The sequence below is a fragment of the Spinacia oleracea genome, chromosome 5 (assembly GCF_020520425.1).
Source record: "Spinacia oleracea cultivar Varoflay chromosome 5, BTI_SOV_V1, whole genome shotgun sequence".
Classification (NCBI taxonomy): Eukaryota; Viridiplantae; Streptophyta; class Magnoliopsida; order Caryophyllales; family Amaranthaceae; genus Spinacia; species Spinacia oleracea.
In genome coordinates, this window is record NC_079491.1 from 79,539,680 (window position 1) to 79,556,380 (window position 16,701).

The following is a 16,701-nucleotide window of genomic DNA, read 5'->3' on the forward strand; positions in this document are numbered from 1 at the left end:
ATCCTCTGTGGTGAATGACAGGTGAAACGAGCACGTATACTAACCAAGTTTTAATCGGTACACAATTAAACGGAGCTAATAATCGAACACAAGTTAATGCAAAAAGATATTGTCATAAGCTAGAATTACCATTATTAAATGATTAGAGTCAACTAATGTCAACAACATTACATTACATTACATGAAATCCAATTTCCCGTTCCATTGTCGCGTTTACACTAGAGGAACTTCATTACAAACTTCAACACACAACAAACAACTAATCCTACAACAAACCAAAATACAGAATGGACAATTTCTTGGCCCTTATCCTTTGTCCCCTTCATTCCAGCCACTCCACCATTGCATATCCTTTCAAGCCTCTCATTGGCAGCAACAAGAAGGGCTTTGTCATCCTCCAACTTCTGCAATTCTGTCATCATGACCCTCAACTCTGTTTTCAGCAATCTCTTCTCCACCACCAGTTCATTCGTCACGACTCTTTGCCACTCCACAACATCAGGATCAACCCAATAAAACCAACCACATCCTTTCCTACCAGTGTGTACATCAGAGAACTTACAAGTCAGGAATTTTCTCCCCGGGTTATCAGTTGTCCACGATGTCAACATCTTGGATGGAATGCCACAATAACATTTTTTTGAAGCACAAGGAGACCCACTCGACATCCTGCAACAGTTAAAACAACTAATTATTAGTATTTGATTTCTCAATCAAAAACCCCCAAATTGCAAATAACGATCAAAATTGATATTTTAAACCACGAATACCCACATTTTTAGTCAATTCAAGAACCCAATTTTGCAATGTAGTTGTTTTCACATGACAATTCAAAGGTTTCAAACGCTAAATTTATCAAAAGGATTCGAATTTAATAAAATTGAACAAGAACAAAAACCCTAAATTGAAAAAATAAACCCAGAAATTCAAGAACAAGAACGAATTTAATGCACTCACCTTTAGGTTACTCGATTCCTCAACCAAATTGCGAATCTTGCTTTGAGAAAAAAATTGCCCAGATTTCTTGATGTTTTTCCGAAAAATTGGTTGAATGTGGTTGATAAAACTTTACAGGAAGTTTAAATAAGGGGGAAAGGGAGTTAAGCAGTTGAATATAGCCGTTGGAGGTGGGGCCCACAAACGGAGGAATTTGACAGAAACTGTTACAAGGTAGTGTTACTCAAACTAAACAAACTTATAAGGTAGCAAAATTAAAAAACTTTTTTATAAGGTAGTGTTGTTCCTAAGTTTTGGTTGATGACACACACATATTGCAAACTTCCTGATTATGGTTGCTAAATGACTTTGAACAGGCATATGCCCAAGTTTCTATTAGGATAGGAACTTGAATAAACTGGTGAAGTTCCTGAGGTACACTTGGAACAGTCAATGGAGTTTCAGAGCTGGAAGTTGTATCTGTTCCAGTTTGAAGTCACAAGAGGAGCAACACAGTTACATATCAAGAGTTCCGAATATCCACAAGAACTATTACAGACTCATAGCCAAGAGTTCCTGTGTTAGCAAGAGAGGAACTCATCAATGTTCCTTAGCTGGAACGTCTGAAGCTTCTGAGTTGCAAGTTCCAGACAAAGGGAAGACATAAAGTCTAGGTAGTCCACTGTACTTAGAATTTTATGTAAATATTAATTATGCAAATGGTATATAGAGTACTCAAGGAACTTATGATTTAATTAGGCCATTTATTTTATTGGAAGCGATTTTTATGGAAAACATTTTCATAAATAAAAAACAAGTTTTACATTTTTATTTAAACAAAACTTATTTTCCTAAATATTCTCCTAAGTTTTTGTAGATAAATAAAATCTGTTTTAAAGAAATATTTTAGGGTTTGATTGAGTCAAACCACCAACTGCTTTGTGGCTGAACGTGGGAAGTGGTCTTCCCCTTGTTCCTCAAGTCAAGGGACGTGGAGACCAAAGTGCTGGCAGTTAGCAGTTGAGGTTTTGAAGGGAACTAACCCTAAGGATAAACACTATAAAAGGGAAATCGTTTTTGGTTTAAAGCACACAAACATTCTGAGAGTTTTTGCTTTCCTAAAAACGTTTTGTCTAAGATTTTCTAAAACAGTTTGTGTCCTAGTTAATATCAAAGTTCCTAAGTTCCTTATATCCACACAAAAGCATTATTAATATCTAGAGTTATCCAAACACGAATTATATTTTGTATTAGTAAGGATAGAGTTATCCTGTTTAGACTTAGAGTTTAAGTCTGAGAGAGAGAAGTCAAGGAGTTGTAATCGAAGTAGATTACTGTGAGGAACACGAGTTTGAGAGGAACTTGTGTTGGAGAGATTATTGTAATCGAGGCATTACCATAATAAAAGAATTCTCTTCTTGATTAGTATCAAGAAGTTTTCACAATTATTGTTATTGTCTTCTCTATTCTCAGTTTCTTGATTGTTTCTTAAGTTCCGCAAGAAACTTTATCAAAGTTCTAATTACAATTCACCCCCCCCCCTCTTGTGCGTGTTCCTACTGGAATAACAGTTGGTATCAGAGCCAGTACTCACTAAAACACAGGAAACCCTGTTTGAGTCAAGTTCCTGAAAGTATGAACTCACAAGAGAAACTGGAAGAAGGTTACTCGACACAAAGGCCACCTATGTTCAATGGCAAGTTCTACTCATACTGGAAGAATAGAATGGAGATATTCATCAAAGCTGAAAATTACCAAGTTTGGCGTGTAATTGAAGTTGGAGACTTCGAGGTAACAAAGACCAATGCTGAAAACGAGGTAGTTCCTAAACCAATGTCTGAATTTTCTAAAGAAGACTTTGATAAATATGAGATGAATGCCATGGCTGTCAAAATCTTGCATTGCGGGCTTGGACCTCATGAACACAACAGAGTCATGGGGTGCAAGAACGCAAAACAGATTTGGGAACTACTTCAAGTAACCCACGAAGGAACTAATGAAGTTAAGCGTTCCAAAATTGACCTTTTGATGTCTAAATATGAAAGATTTGAGATGCTTCCAAAAGAAACTATTCAAGAAATGTTCACTAGATTTACTAACATAACCAATGAATTAGTTTCTCTTGGTAGAATCATTCCCACAGATGAACAGGTAAGAAAAATACTAAGAAGCATGCCACAAGATGATCGCTGGAGAACAAAGGTCACTGCACTGTTTGAGACCAAGGACTTCACCAAGTTCAACATTGAACAACTTGCTGGTTCCTTGATGACACACGAACTGCATCTTGGAGCTGCTGTTCCCGAGAGCTCAAGAAGTCGAGGACTTGCTCTAAAGGCTGAGGAACTCGATGAATCTGAACCAGATGAAGAAGAGGCTGCCATGCTGGTCAGAAGAATGAGAAAGCTCTATAGGAACTTCAAACCAGGAAACCAGAAAGGAAGGAACTTTGCCAAGAAAATCACTAGTTCCAAAACTGAGCAAGGTTGCTTCAAATGTGGAGAAACTGATCATCAAATTCGTGAATGCCCTCTGTGGGAGAACGACAAGACCAGAGGAAAAGGGAAGGAACAGGTCAAAGATCGCTTTAACAAGTCTACCTTCAACAGACCAAACTTCAAGAAGGCCATGATAGCTGCATGGGGCGAAGCAACAGACTCAGAAGACGATGAGGAACAACCAAATGAAGAAACTGCAAATCTCTGCCTTATGGCTAGAACAGAAGGAACTGATCAAGTTCCATCAGAAGAAGTAAGTTCCTCCACTCTTCAGTGTCTCTCAAAGTCAAAACTAATTGAACTGTTGCTAGAAACTCTAGATGATTACAAAAAGCTAAGTATATTAAAAGCACAAAGTGATAGAGCCTTGGAACTCAGTAAAGACCACATAAATTATCTGAACAATATTAGATCTGATGTCCAAGGCAGGTTCTTTGAATTACTAGATAGAAATACCTCTATTAATGAGTCATTCGAAAAAATTAGAAATGAAAACATCATTCTACAAGTTCAACTCAGTCAATATAAGATGTTTAATTTAAGTTTAGATCCTACAAAATCCTTGGAAATCAACATGGGAATTTTTAACATCGACTTAGAAAATTTAAACAAAGATCTGATCACCACAAAGGAACAAAAAGAGAAACTGGAAAGGGAACTATCCATGGCCAGGGCACAGAGACAACCACCTAAAGTTCCTCCCAAATGGATTGAGAATGCTCAATCTAAGAGAACAGAAGGATTGGGCTTTAACCATAAAAATAGTCATAAGAAGAAGTATGTGGATCTTCCTAGTGTAAAAGTCTGCTTCTCATGTGGAAGTGGAAGTCACATAAGTACTGAGTGTTCCAAGATGAAGGAACAGGATCAAAGAAACATAAATTATGTAAAGCAAAAATGGGTTAAGAAGTCTGAAGTTATAGTTGAAAAGGAACTCGAGGAAACCCGAGTTCCTGTAACTAACCTTTGATCTCTTTACAGATTCTAGTGAAGGGGAACAGCTCGTGGTATCTCGACAGCGGGTGTTCCAAACACATGACAGGAGACAAATCTAAATTCCTCTCACTAGAAGCCTACAATGGAGGAACTGTGACCTTTGGAGACAACATGAAAGGAGAAATTATTGGAATTGGAAAAGTTGGAAGGTCAAGTTCCTACGCCATTGAAAATGTATTTTTAGTCGAGGGTTTGATGCACAGTCTACTAAGCATCTCTCAATTCTGTGACAAAGGAAACTCTGTAAGTTTTACTTCTGAAAACTGTCAAATCATAAACAATAACACTGGGAAGGTTATTTTGGAAGGAACTCGTAAAGGGAACACATATTCTGTGGATCTCAATACAGTTCCCAGGAACAATCTAACCTGCCTCAGTGCCCTTGAAGAAAATTCCCTACTATGGCACAGGAGGTTTGGACATGCTAGTTTCTCGCTGCTTGACAAACTAAGATCAAAGGAACTGGTTCGAGGACTCCCCTCAATCAAGTTCCTAACTGATAAAGTGTGTGATGCATGTGCAAAAGGCAAGCATGTCCGAAGTTCCTTTAAATCTAAGAAATTGGTAAGCACCACAAAACCATTGGAACTCATCCATATGGACTTATGTGGACCAATGAGAATTCAAAGCAGAAGTGGGAAAAAATATGTATTAGTTATTGTTGATGATTACTCTCGCTTTACTTGGGTCATATTTCTAACAAGCAAGGATGAAACGTTTGATGAGTTTGTTACATTTTCAAAGAAAATCCAGAAAACCACAGGTCACCAACTGATCCATATAAGATCAGATCATGGAACAGAATTTGAAAACTACAAATTCGATGAATACTGCAAGGAACAAGGTATGGATCACAATTTCTCAGCTCCCAGAACTCCACAACAAAATGGAGTTGTTGAGAGGAAAAATAGAACCCTAGAGGACATGGCAAGAACCATGCTAATAGCCAGTTCCTTGCCTAGGAACTTCTGGGCTGAAGCAGTCAATACTGCTTGTTACATTATAAATAGAGTTATGATTCGAGCAATCCTAAACAAAACCCCCTATGAGCTACTAAAAGGTATAAAACCCAACATCTCTTACTTTAGAGCCTTTGGGAGCAAATGTTTTGTCCACAACAATGGAAAAAGGAACTTGGGGAAGTTTGATGAAAGAAGCGACGAGGCAGTGTTCCTAGGATATGCCTTAAATAGCAAGGCTTATAGAGTTTATAACAAAAGATCTATGTGTGTTGAGGAAAGTGTACATATAATATTTGATGAATCTAACAAAACTGACATAGTACAGGAACAAGAATTTTTCGAGATTGGTTTATCTCGTGCTGCAGAAAATGATGAGGAGTTCCAAATAAGCAAACACACAGCAAGAGGAACTGCTCAACAAAATCAAGAAGTTCCCGTACTAGAGGAACAAGCAGAAAACCAAGAAGATCCAGAAACAACACCAGAGGAACCCCAACAGGGAACTCAGGTCATAGAAGGAACTGACGAAAATGCCACAACACCAGTAGCTCAATTTCAACCTAAACCTTGGAAGCATCTAAAGTCCCACCCAATGGAACTCATTGTGAGTGACATCAGAAAAGGAACTCAGACAAGGTCACAACTAAGGAACTTTTGCGCATTCCACGCGTTCCTCTCCATATTTGAGCCAAGAAATCACACTGAGGCTCTGGAAGATGCTGACTGGATCATTGCCATGCAAGAAGAATTAAATGAATTCAGAAGAAACAAGGTATGGCACTTGGAACCCAAACCAAAGCACCAGAAGGTGATAGGGCTAAAATGGGTGTTCCGGAACAAGAAAGATGAACATGCAACAATCATAAGGAACAAAGCAAGGTTAGTGGTCAAAGGTTATAATCAACAGGAAGGCATTGACTTTGAAGAAACATTTGCACCTGTTGCTAGATTAGAAGCCATTAGAATCTTAATTGCTTTTGCTGCTTTCATGGGTTTTAAACTTTATCAAATGGATGTTAAATGTGCTTTCTTAAACGGTTTCTTAGAGGAAGATGTTTATGTGGAACAGCCCCCTGGATTTGAAAATCCCGAATTTCCAAATCACATTTACAAATTAGATAAGGCTCTCTATGGACTAAAACAAGCCCCTAGATCTTGGTACGAGAGATTATCAAAGTTCCTCCTTCAAAATGATTTTAAAAGAGGTAGAATAGACAAAACCTTATTCTTAAAATCTAGAGGAACTGACTTGTTAGTAGTTCAAATTTATGTTGATGATATATTATTTGGAGCAACTAATGAAAATTTGTGCAAGGATTTTGCAAGCTTGATGAGCAGTGAATTTGAAATGAGTATGATGGGGGAACTCAACTTCTTCCTTGGTTTACAAATCAAGCAAACCGAGGAGGGAATCATGATACACCAACAAAAGTATGTGAAGGAACTCCTAAAGAAATATGAGCTAGAATCAGCCAAAGTAAATCACACTCCCATGGGAACTGCTACCAGATTAGACACTGATCCAAATGGGAAAAGTGTGAATCAAACAAAATACAGAGGTATGATTGGATCTCTATTATATTTAACAGCCAGTAGACCTGACATTTCTTTTAGTGTAGGACTATGTGCAAGATTTCAATCAAATCCAAAGGAGTCCCATCTAACTGCGGTGAAAAGAATACTAAGATATCTCAAAGGAACTGATGACCTATGCCTTTACTATCCAAGAAGTGGATCCTTCGAGCTAAGAGGATATGCAGATGCTGATTATGCAGGTGACTTAGTGAATAGAAAAAGCACATCAGGTATGGTACAGTTCCTAGGTCCATGCATGGTTTCTTGGGGTTCCAAGAAACAGAATACTGTTGCTCTATCCACAGCTGAAGCTGAGTATGTAGCTGCTGCAGCTTGTTGCTCACAAATTCTATGGATAAAACAACAGCTAAGAGATTTTGGTATTATCTATGATTGTGTTCCTATCTATTGTGATAACACTAGTGCTATTTGTATTTCAAAAGATCCGGTTCATCATTCCCGAGTCAAACACATCCACATCAGACACCATTTCCTTAAAGATAATGTTGAGAAAGGTTTGATCAAATTAGATTTTTGCCAAACTGATCACCAAATTGCTGATATTTTAACTAAGCCTTTGAACAGAGAGAAACATGAGAAAATGAGAATGGAACTCGGAATGATCAAGCTAAGGTAATTGCCAAATTGGAGTTCCTCTAAGGCAAAAGCAAAAATCATGGTACATATAGACTATTACAAACACAAAATCTTGTGTGCAAACATAGTTGAAGCTTACCATCGTGGCAAATTCACTCACACTTCAAATGAGCAAGGTAAGCAGTTCCTTTCAAACTAGTTAAGTCAGAGATACGAAATTAAGCAAGTCAAAGTCAAACACAATTTTTTTTCATTTTCCTTTTATTTTTATCTATTTATTTTTTAAATTAAAAACCGAATACCCATATTCAAAGAATGTTTGGAACGGTTCCATTGGCAATAAATAGGAGAAACTCTTCACTTTCCACAATCAATCCATGCAACCCCCTTTCTCTCTCTCACACGCCTTCTCCACTGACATCACCTCTCCTTCCACCTATAAAAACCCCCACCATGGTGCTCACAAGCAACAACACTGATCTCACATCCCTCAAACGAAAGAGAAACCCTTCATCTCCTGTTCCCATGGATACCTCACCCATTCAATCGCCAATTCCTCTTCGATCCCACAATCCAATGCTCGCAATCACTCAGGGGGAACAAACCAACACTGACATCGAAATGAAATCCCCAATCTCAAACCCTAGATCCTCCACAAGAAAATCCAAAAAACGACGAGTGGAAGCTTCTGGTGAAAACATCGAGGAAACAGAGGAGAATGCTCAAACTCAGGGGGAAGCAAAAGGGTCCAAGAAACTCACTGCAAAGGAAAACAATCTGGTCGAGGGGTTCGCAATCAACTCAACATGGTGTGAAGCCACGAAATTTAAAGAGTTGATGGAAATCCTTGAACAACAAAAGTGGGTAAGTCTGTTGAGTACCTATGCCAAATCCCCCTTAATTCCTGAAGCTATGAAAGAATTCTGCAAGAACTTTGCATGTGTTGATAATGTATGTTCAAGTAAAGTGAATGGAACTCGCATCGAATTTGATGCCTCTTATCTGGAACAGCTGTTTGGTACACCCAATAGGGGTTTTGATATGTGGCTCAAAGGTCAAATCACAGTGACCATAGATAATGTAGATGAGAAAGATATAGTTGGTTCCATTGGAGGAGATTCTAAAGTATCCACCTCCACCTCACACAACTGCTTTTCACCTCTTCAAAAATTACTGTTTAATATTGTGTGGAGAGGTGTAGTTCCTCGAACTCAGAAGAGGAACATAGCAAGTCTGTTTGATGCATGTCTCATGTATTGTCTTGAAAGGAAAATTCCCATAAACTTCCCTGCAATCATGATCAAACACTTATCCACCTGTATCCCCAAATTCAAAATTCCATACTCCTCCCTTCTTACAGAAATCTTCAAAAGCTTCTCAGTTGACCTTAGCCCATACTTTGTGATTCCCTTAAAATCCACCCAAATCCTTCAACTTGAAATGCTCCATCTATTAAATCTTAAAGTGGTTCAGGGTAAAGTCATAAGGGCTGGAAAGGAAGAGAAACAAGATGAGGAAGATCAGGAAGGAACTGTAGTTAAAGAAGAAGTGGAGGAGGAGGAGGAACTCGAACAAATAGAGGTCCCTTTACCTCGAGGGAACAGGAAGAGTGTAGGAAAAAGAAAGAGCATGAGGGTGGCAATGAAGGAGAACAAGAAAAGAGGGCCTGTCTTCATGGAAATAAATGAGGAAGGGGATGTCAAGGAGATGCCCATAGAGGAGGATGCTGTTCCACTGAATCAAGAGAAACTGCCTGAAACTGTTGGGCCAAGAAAAAGGACACCCAGATCCTCCAAAAAGTCCAAAGCTCGTCGTGTTCCATCTGAACAGGAACATGTTCAAGATCATGGGGGTGCCTGGAACACAAAGGATGATCAGATATTGGAGCTAAAGGCAACAGTTGCTCGTCTGGTGGAACTACAGGAGGGAACAGATCACAGGATTAGCTCAATGCAGGCCCACATAGGTGCATTGGTTACAAGTGTCAAGACTCTCCAAAACGATCTTCACCACTACTCAGAACAAGCCAATGCAACTCGTGCCACAATCCTCACCAAGATCAACAATCTGGAATCTTTTGAGGAGACTGTGATAGAAGAAACTGCTGGTTCTGGTTCCCCATCCCAAGCCTAAATCACCCTATCCCATGTTTCTTTTATCTTTTGCCATGGAACAATCTTTTTAATTTGCTTTCGGTTTGTATAATCTTCAAACTTGGGTATTTGTTCCATCTTATTTTGACTTGCTTGGTTACACATATCTATGCTTTCTAGTCTTGATCATTACTGCTTGCTTTCAATTTATTGTATGAGTTGGTTTAATACTTTGAGGCTAGCTTAACTTGCCAAACGTTGATCGTGGGGCACTGTGTTTGGAATGGCTATATTTCGTGCTATGCTTTTTGTCGATGTCAACAGGGGGAAGTCATGGGTGCAAACTTCCAAGGCACACTCAATCCAGTTCCTGAATCAATCTCTCTGAATCTCTCTGTAAGCCAAGGGTGCTCCTCTTTCTTCTCTCTAATCTTTCTCTTTTGTTTTTTTTTCTGTTTCACAATAGTCTGTATAAGTTCTTGTTTGTTTGTACTTACTCTCTTTGTAAAAAGTTTGCAAGTGTTGTCATCACCAAAAAGGGGGAATATTGTTGTTCCTAAGTTTTGGTTGATGACACACACATATTGCAAACTTCCTGATTATGGTTGCTAAATGACTTTGAACAGGCATATGCCCAAGTTTCTATTAGGATAGGAACTTGAATAAACTGGTGAAGTTCCTGAGGTACACTTGGAACAGTCAATGGAGTTTCAGAGCTGGAAGTTGTATCTGTTCCAGTTTGAAGTCACAAGAGGAGCAACACAGTTACATATCAAGAGTTCCGAATATCCACAAGAACTATTACAGACTCATAGCCAAGAGTTCCTGTGTTAGCAAGAGAGGAACTCATCAATGTTCCTTAGCTGGAACGTCTGAAGCTTCTGAGTTGCAAGTTCCAGACAAAGGGAAGACATAAAGTCTAGGTAGTCCACTGTACTTAGAATTTTATGTAAATATTAATTATGCAAATGGTATATAGAGTACTCAAGGAACTTATGATTTAATTAGGCCATTTATTTTATTGGAAGCGATTTTTATGGAAAACATTTTCATAAATAAAAAACAAGTTTTACATTTTTATTTAAACAAAACTTATTTTCCTAAATATTCTCCTAAGTTTTTGTAGATAAATAAAATCTGTTTTAAAGAAATATTTTAGGGTTTGATTGAGTCAAACCACCAACTGCTTTGTGGCTGAACGTGGGAAGTGGTCTTCCCCTTGTTCCTCAAGTCAAGGGACGTGGAGACCAAAGTGCTGGCAGTTAGCAGTTGAGGTTTTGAAGGGAACTAACCCTAAGGATAAACACTATAAAAGGGAAATCGTTTTTGGTTTAAAGCACACAAACATTCTGAGAGTTTTTGCTTTCCTAAAAACGTTTTGTCTAAGATTTTCTAAAACAGTTTGTGTCCTAGTTAATATCAAAGTTCCTAAGTTCCTTATATCCACACAAAAGCATTATTAATATCTAGAGTTATCCAAACACGAATTATATTTTGTATTAGTAAGGATAGAGTTATCCTGTTTAGACTTAGAGTTTAAGTCTGAGAGAGAGAAGTCAAGGAGTTGTAATCGAAGTAGATTACTGTGAGGAACACGAGTTTGAGAGGAACTTGTGTTGGAGAGATTATTGTAATCGAGGCATTACCATAATAAAAGAATTCTCTTCTTGATTAGTATCAAGAAGTTTTCACAATTATTGTTATTGTCTTCTCTATTCTCAGTTTCTTGATTGTTTCTTAAGTTCCGCAAGAAACTTTATCAAAGTTCTAATTACAATTCACCCCCCCCCCTCTTGTGCGTGTTCCTACTGGAATAACAGGTAGTAATTCACAAAACGTCCAAACTTAAAGGTAGTGTTGCACAAAATTTCCAAAAAAAAAATATTCTCCAATGTTTGAATATTGTTTGACAAGTTAAGCGCAACTGCATACACCATACACAGGATTTGACTTATTGACGAGTGGGCGTAAGTTGCAAGGTCATTTGACCAGAAAATTATGTTGGAACATTCTTCTCATCATGCCTTAGCTTGTTAATTAAGGTACGTTTGAGAAGAGAGTAGACCGGATTAAAAAGGCGGGTCGGATCGAGTTCGGGCCAAAGCTTAAAAATTAGCCTGTATGTCGGGTCGGCCCGAGATGGGTCAAAAACCGGATCGGTTTTTTCATGCCCAAACCCGCTATTTTCGGGCCTAAATATCGAGGTTTTCGAGACGGGCTAAAATTATAACTAAAAATGTAGTTTTTACCATTTTCAAACAAATTACACCTAATTATACTCTCATCATGTCTTAGCTTGTTAATTAAGGTACGTTTGAGAAGAGAGTATAATTAGGAGTAAATGGTTTGAAGCTATTAAATACTACATACGTTTCAAAAAGATCTTTACAATTTATGTTTTAGTATGTTTCATAATGTTATTTAGACTTTGATTTATTCTATTTTTGGACATGAAAATTTACTACCCCCTTCCTTACCCCATAATATTTACAATTTTACACTTACTTTCTCTTACTTTGTTCTTTTTTTTCTTATACCCACCTACCTTTTTATACATTTCTCTTTTACTTTATCCACATTTATTATATTCAACCAACTTTGTACTTTTGTCTTAATATTTCTGCAAATTGTAACGGTAAAGATCTTTCTGAAACTGAGGTAGTATAAGACTGGTTCGACTTCGCACCCATCAAGAGGAGAATATATACTGAGTGTGTTTTACAATATTTTCACTTATTTATGACTAATATGTTCAAATTAGTTTAGTTAAAATCAGATTAGTGAACAGTACGTAAATATAACGTACGCACCCTTTATTTGTAAATGTTGTTAGGGTAAGGTAGTAATTTTCATGACAATAATAATAATAATACTGCATCCCTTCGGTTCCTACGAGTTTAAAACACACACACACACATCCCTTCGGTTCTCATCTTAAGGGGTGGTTCTCACCAAATCCCGATTCTATATATATATAGAATCGGGATCTGGTGAGAACCACCCCTTAAGATGAGAACTGAGAACTAATCTCAGCCCTTGATCAATTCAATCCAACGGCCATTATCTCGCCCGAATAAATCAAAAAATAAGGGTAGATTGGTAATTTTACGATTTGAATGACATCCCCTCTTTCTCGATTTTCAGTTTTCTTTCTTTCTCTCTCTTCCTCTCGTTTTCTCTCTCTTCCTGGAAATTCTCTCGACCGACTTCATCTTCTTCAATGTCTTCAATTTTCTTTGTTCCTGCAATTGCTTAACGTTCTTGCGATTTCATCTCTCTCTCAAGTCGCGCAGGAATTAGTTGAACTTCAAGAATTAATTTGTTCGATTTTTTGATTTAAAGTTCTGATTTGTATCGAAATGTTGTCAATAACTTAGGGATTCAGTTTTGTTTTGGTTGAATTAATGTTTAATTGAACAAGTATTGGAATTAATTTATGCTTTTAAATTTGCGAATTTGTACCATTATTTGCGATTATAGTATCTAAAATGGGGGTTTTCTAATGTTGAATTTTTAGCATTCTAGTTTTTAGGGTTTTAATCTGTTTTTTCTTGTTTTTTTTACATATTTTTGTTTTTTATTTACAAAACATTTATGGTAAAATTTTTGAATGATCAACTAATATGAGGTAGTTTATGTTGTTACTTCAGGTTTACAAGGTTGAGATGAGAATAATGGAGTTTGGCTTGTTATTTGTACATTCTCCTATTTTATGATTGTTTAATTTCATTATATTTTTTACTTTTCTAAGATTTTTATCTACTTCTAAAATAAATGAACGATAAAATATGTACTACTATATCTATATTTTCACCTTCCATGAGTAGCCCAAAATTCTTAATTCTTCCTCATCTATGTGTTTGTATTGAGATGATTGATTAGCTTTACTTCGAGCCATGATTTTCCCCTGAAAATAGAGTCTTGGTTGCCTGTGGCACCTATGAATAGGTGAAATATTTTGAGAATAGTCTCCTCTTTCCTGCTCCATAGATTTTCTTGAGCGGTGTTTTCTCAAGCCTATTATGGTTAACATCAGGGAGAGTTTTGTTCTCCTTAGCTTGGTGTTTTTCCTGCATTTAATCATGATTCTACTCTTAAAACTAGCCATTGTTGCATCAAACAGTCGTAGGTCAAGTTGAGGCGAGGTAAATCAACACAACATCGACCTTGCTGCTTGTTAGGTGTTTGTTAGGTGTTGGCTGGGAAAGCTAAAGGTTGCAGGCAAGCGGGTCATGAGCATTGTAGTCGAGTGGGTGGTTGATTGTGTGCTAGTAGGTGACTATTTGCAGGGTGCTTTAGATTTAATTAAAGTAGTAAACTAGTAGTCTATTTTGTTTTGTTTTTTCGCTTGATTAGTGTTGTTCTATTTGTAGATTTTTAGCTGCGTTTCTTTGTTGATATAGTGTGAGTAAATTTTATGCTTCTTATTGTGAGGGGGTCGAAAAAGCGCGAGGCTAATGCGTGACCTTGTCCCTCGTGTGTGTGACGATTCTTTTTATTCAATCAAGTGTAATTGGATTTCCTGTGAGTATACACCCAATTGACTAGTAATATAGGAGTCGCCATTCAGTTTTTAACGACAATGAGAAAAACTGACAAAACCCGATTATCGTGACATAAAGGGAGTGCAATTATGTTTGACCACGACGGCCGTAGGTTCCCTTGTGATCCCTGGTGTGGGGATCTCTCAATATACACCCGCAAGGTAGAGATTGAGGGTTCGGGGGACTGTAACTACCGAGAGGAGTAATTCGCTCGTCGATAACTCCAGAGGCAGGATATCCTTACTAGCTCAGCATAAATAATTGAAGGGGCATGCGTTAACTATTAAACTAATCTGAGTTGATTTTAGCAATGTGCAACATATAATACTAATTCGATCGTGATTATCTGATTTAAATAGCATTAAGGGACCTAGCATGATAATCCGATTTCCCAAAATATTATATTTGTTAGGCGTGATAGAACATTCAAATTAGGTTAGTTTAACAGTTCATAAAAAGGGCGAGGAAAGCAGTTAAATCATCGAAAAGGGACACATTACGACGCACCCTTGAGAGGTGCGTCACGGTTCTCAAAAAACTAACCACTATGACTTTGCTATTTCTCCTTTTTATTTAACGAATCTCGATTATGGGACAGGATACGTTCTGTTCGATTTATGGATCGATTGCGACAGAACGCGTGAACAGTTTCGCAGCGAGAGGCTTAGGCTAAGGGGTTTAGAGTCAATACTCAGAATATATTATGTGTTGTTGTGTCTTGTTTCACGTCGAAACTAGGGGCCTATTTATAGGGAAGAGTTCGTGGAAAGATAGAATTGCAGAGTTCTAATCCACAAAGAATTAGGAAAAAACACGTCCCAGGTAATTTCGGCGCCCAGCTCTGGGCGTCAAAGATTTCGGCGCCCAGGGCTGGGCGTTGAAAATAGAGATCCATGCAATTTCAGCGCCCAGGGCTGGGCGTCAAAGATTTCGGCGCCCAGCTCTGGGCGTTGAAAGTAATGTCTGGGCCGAATTCTTTGTCGGATTCGGATTTTTGAAATCCGTAGAGTTTGAGATTAATTCGAGTCTTTTAGTGCGTATTAGTTTTGTGTTGGAATGCGTCTGGGCCCGTTACGAACTCTAGGCTCGTTAGGATTTCAATTAATACATAACTCTTATTTCCGAATCATATTAGGAATAGGATTCTCGCAGTTTTCTATCTCATTTAGGATTTATGTTGGAGTGCAACACCTAATTATGACAGGTTACTATCTTTTATGATTTGCCACTTTTAGACGCTACCTTTTACGGCAGTTACTATTTTTAGCAGGTTTCCATAAATAGCAGGTTTCGGGTGAAATGAAATGGGGAATCGAGATTCGTTTATTTTATAGGAGATGCGTTGTCAAGTGGAGTGTTTATGCTTTCATCATCGAACCTTTCCCTTGCGGGAATGGGGACAACAGTAGGTGTCTACAGTTAGCCCCCACTTTGACTGAGTCTTGGAGTAAGACGATGGTCAAAGTATTAGACGGAGTGCGTCACACAAGCCATGGTGTATGTGACCTGTTTTGCGAGGGTCTCACGAGCCCCCGAGTGATAACATTTGACTTAAGGGTCATCACTTGAAGTGTCTACATATCCCTCACGTGTCATTGGGATTTGTCAACTGATAGTATAGAAACTTCCTCACTTTGTCATTGGAAGGATCTAAAGATGCGTAGAAACTCCCTCACTTTGTCATTGGGAGTAACTACAGATGTTTTCGAAATTAAAGTTGTAAAGTGTAATTGGGCCTGGCCAAGCCCAATCACGAGGTAAAACGTTTTTAAAGATTCTCATTTTCAGGGCTAGCTAAACGAGAAAACCCCCTTGTTTTTATAGGACGTAAAACGAAGGAAAATCCAACAAACCAATCCTTTAATTTTTGGAAAAAGGGAAAACCAATAAAAGTTATCGCTACAGCGACTAAGGACCTGCGCTGTTAGTGACGCAGACCCCGCCCGCTGAAGGTGGGCGAGCCTGTCCGCTGAGGGTGGACCCCCCGTCCGATAGAAGTGGACGAATCTGTTTGATGTTTTTGAAAATATGGACCTACGCGGTTTGTGACGTAGACCCCGCCCGCTGAAGGTGGCGAACCTGTCCGCTTAGGGTGGACGCCCCGTCCGATAGAAGTGGACGAATCTGTTTTAAAATTTTTGAAAATAAGGACCTACGCGGTTTGTGACGTAGACCCCGCCCGCAGAAGGTGGCGAACCAGTCCGCTGAGGGTGGACGCCCCGTCCGATAGAAGTGGACGAATCTGTTTTGAAATTTTTAAAAATAAGGACCTACGCGGTTTGTGACGTAGACCCCGCCCGCTGAAGGTGGCGAACCTGTCCGCTGAGGGTGGACGCCCCGTCCGATAGAAGTGGACGAATCTGTTTTGAAATTTTTGAAAATAAGGACCTACGCGGTTTGTGACGTAGACCCCGCCGGCTGAAGATGGCGAGCCTATTTTAAATTTGAAGACTTTATTTTTCGAAACTGAGGACCTGCGCGGATAGTGACGCAGACCCCG

The 16,701-nt window shown here is 38.5% G+C and overlaps 1 protein-coding gene across 1 annotated transcript; it reads right to left on the reverse strand.

Moving 5' to 3' along the window:
- Nucleotides 1-109: 109 nt before the first annotated feature.
- On the reverse strand, nucleotides 110-1,229 carry LOC130460889 (uncharacterized). The gene is made up of 2 exons (XM_056828649.1): nucleotides 958-1,229; nucleotides 110-669 (listed from the first exon to the last, which is right to left on the reverse strand). The coding sequence occupies exon 2, from the start codon at nucleotides 666-668 to the stop codon at nucleotides 219-221; it is 450 nt and encodes a 149-aa protein (XP_056684627.1). The 5' UTR covers nucleotide 669; nucleotides 958-1,229; the 3' UTR covers nucleotides 110-218.
- Between the last annotated feature and the right edge of the window lie 15,472 nt (nucleotides 1,230-16,701).

Bases quoted from the DNA above. Each gene is read 5' to 3' on its own strand.
- LOC130460889 (XM_056828649.1), bottom strand. From the start codon at position 668: ATGTCGAGTGGGTCTCCTTGTGCTTCAAAAAAATGTTATTGTGGCATT.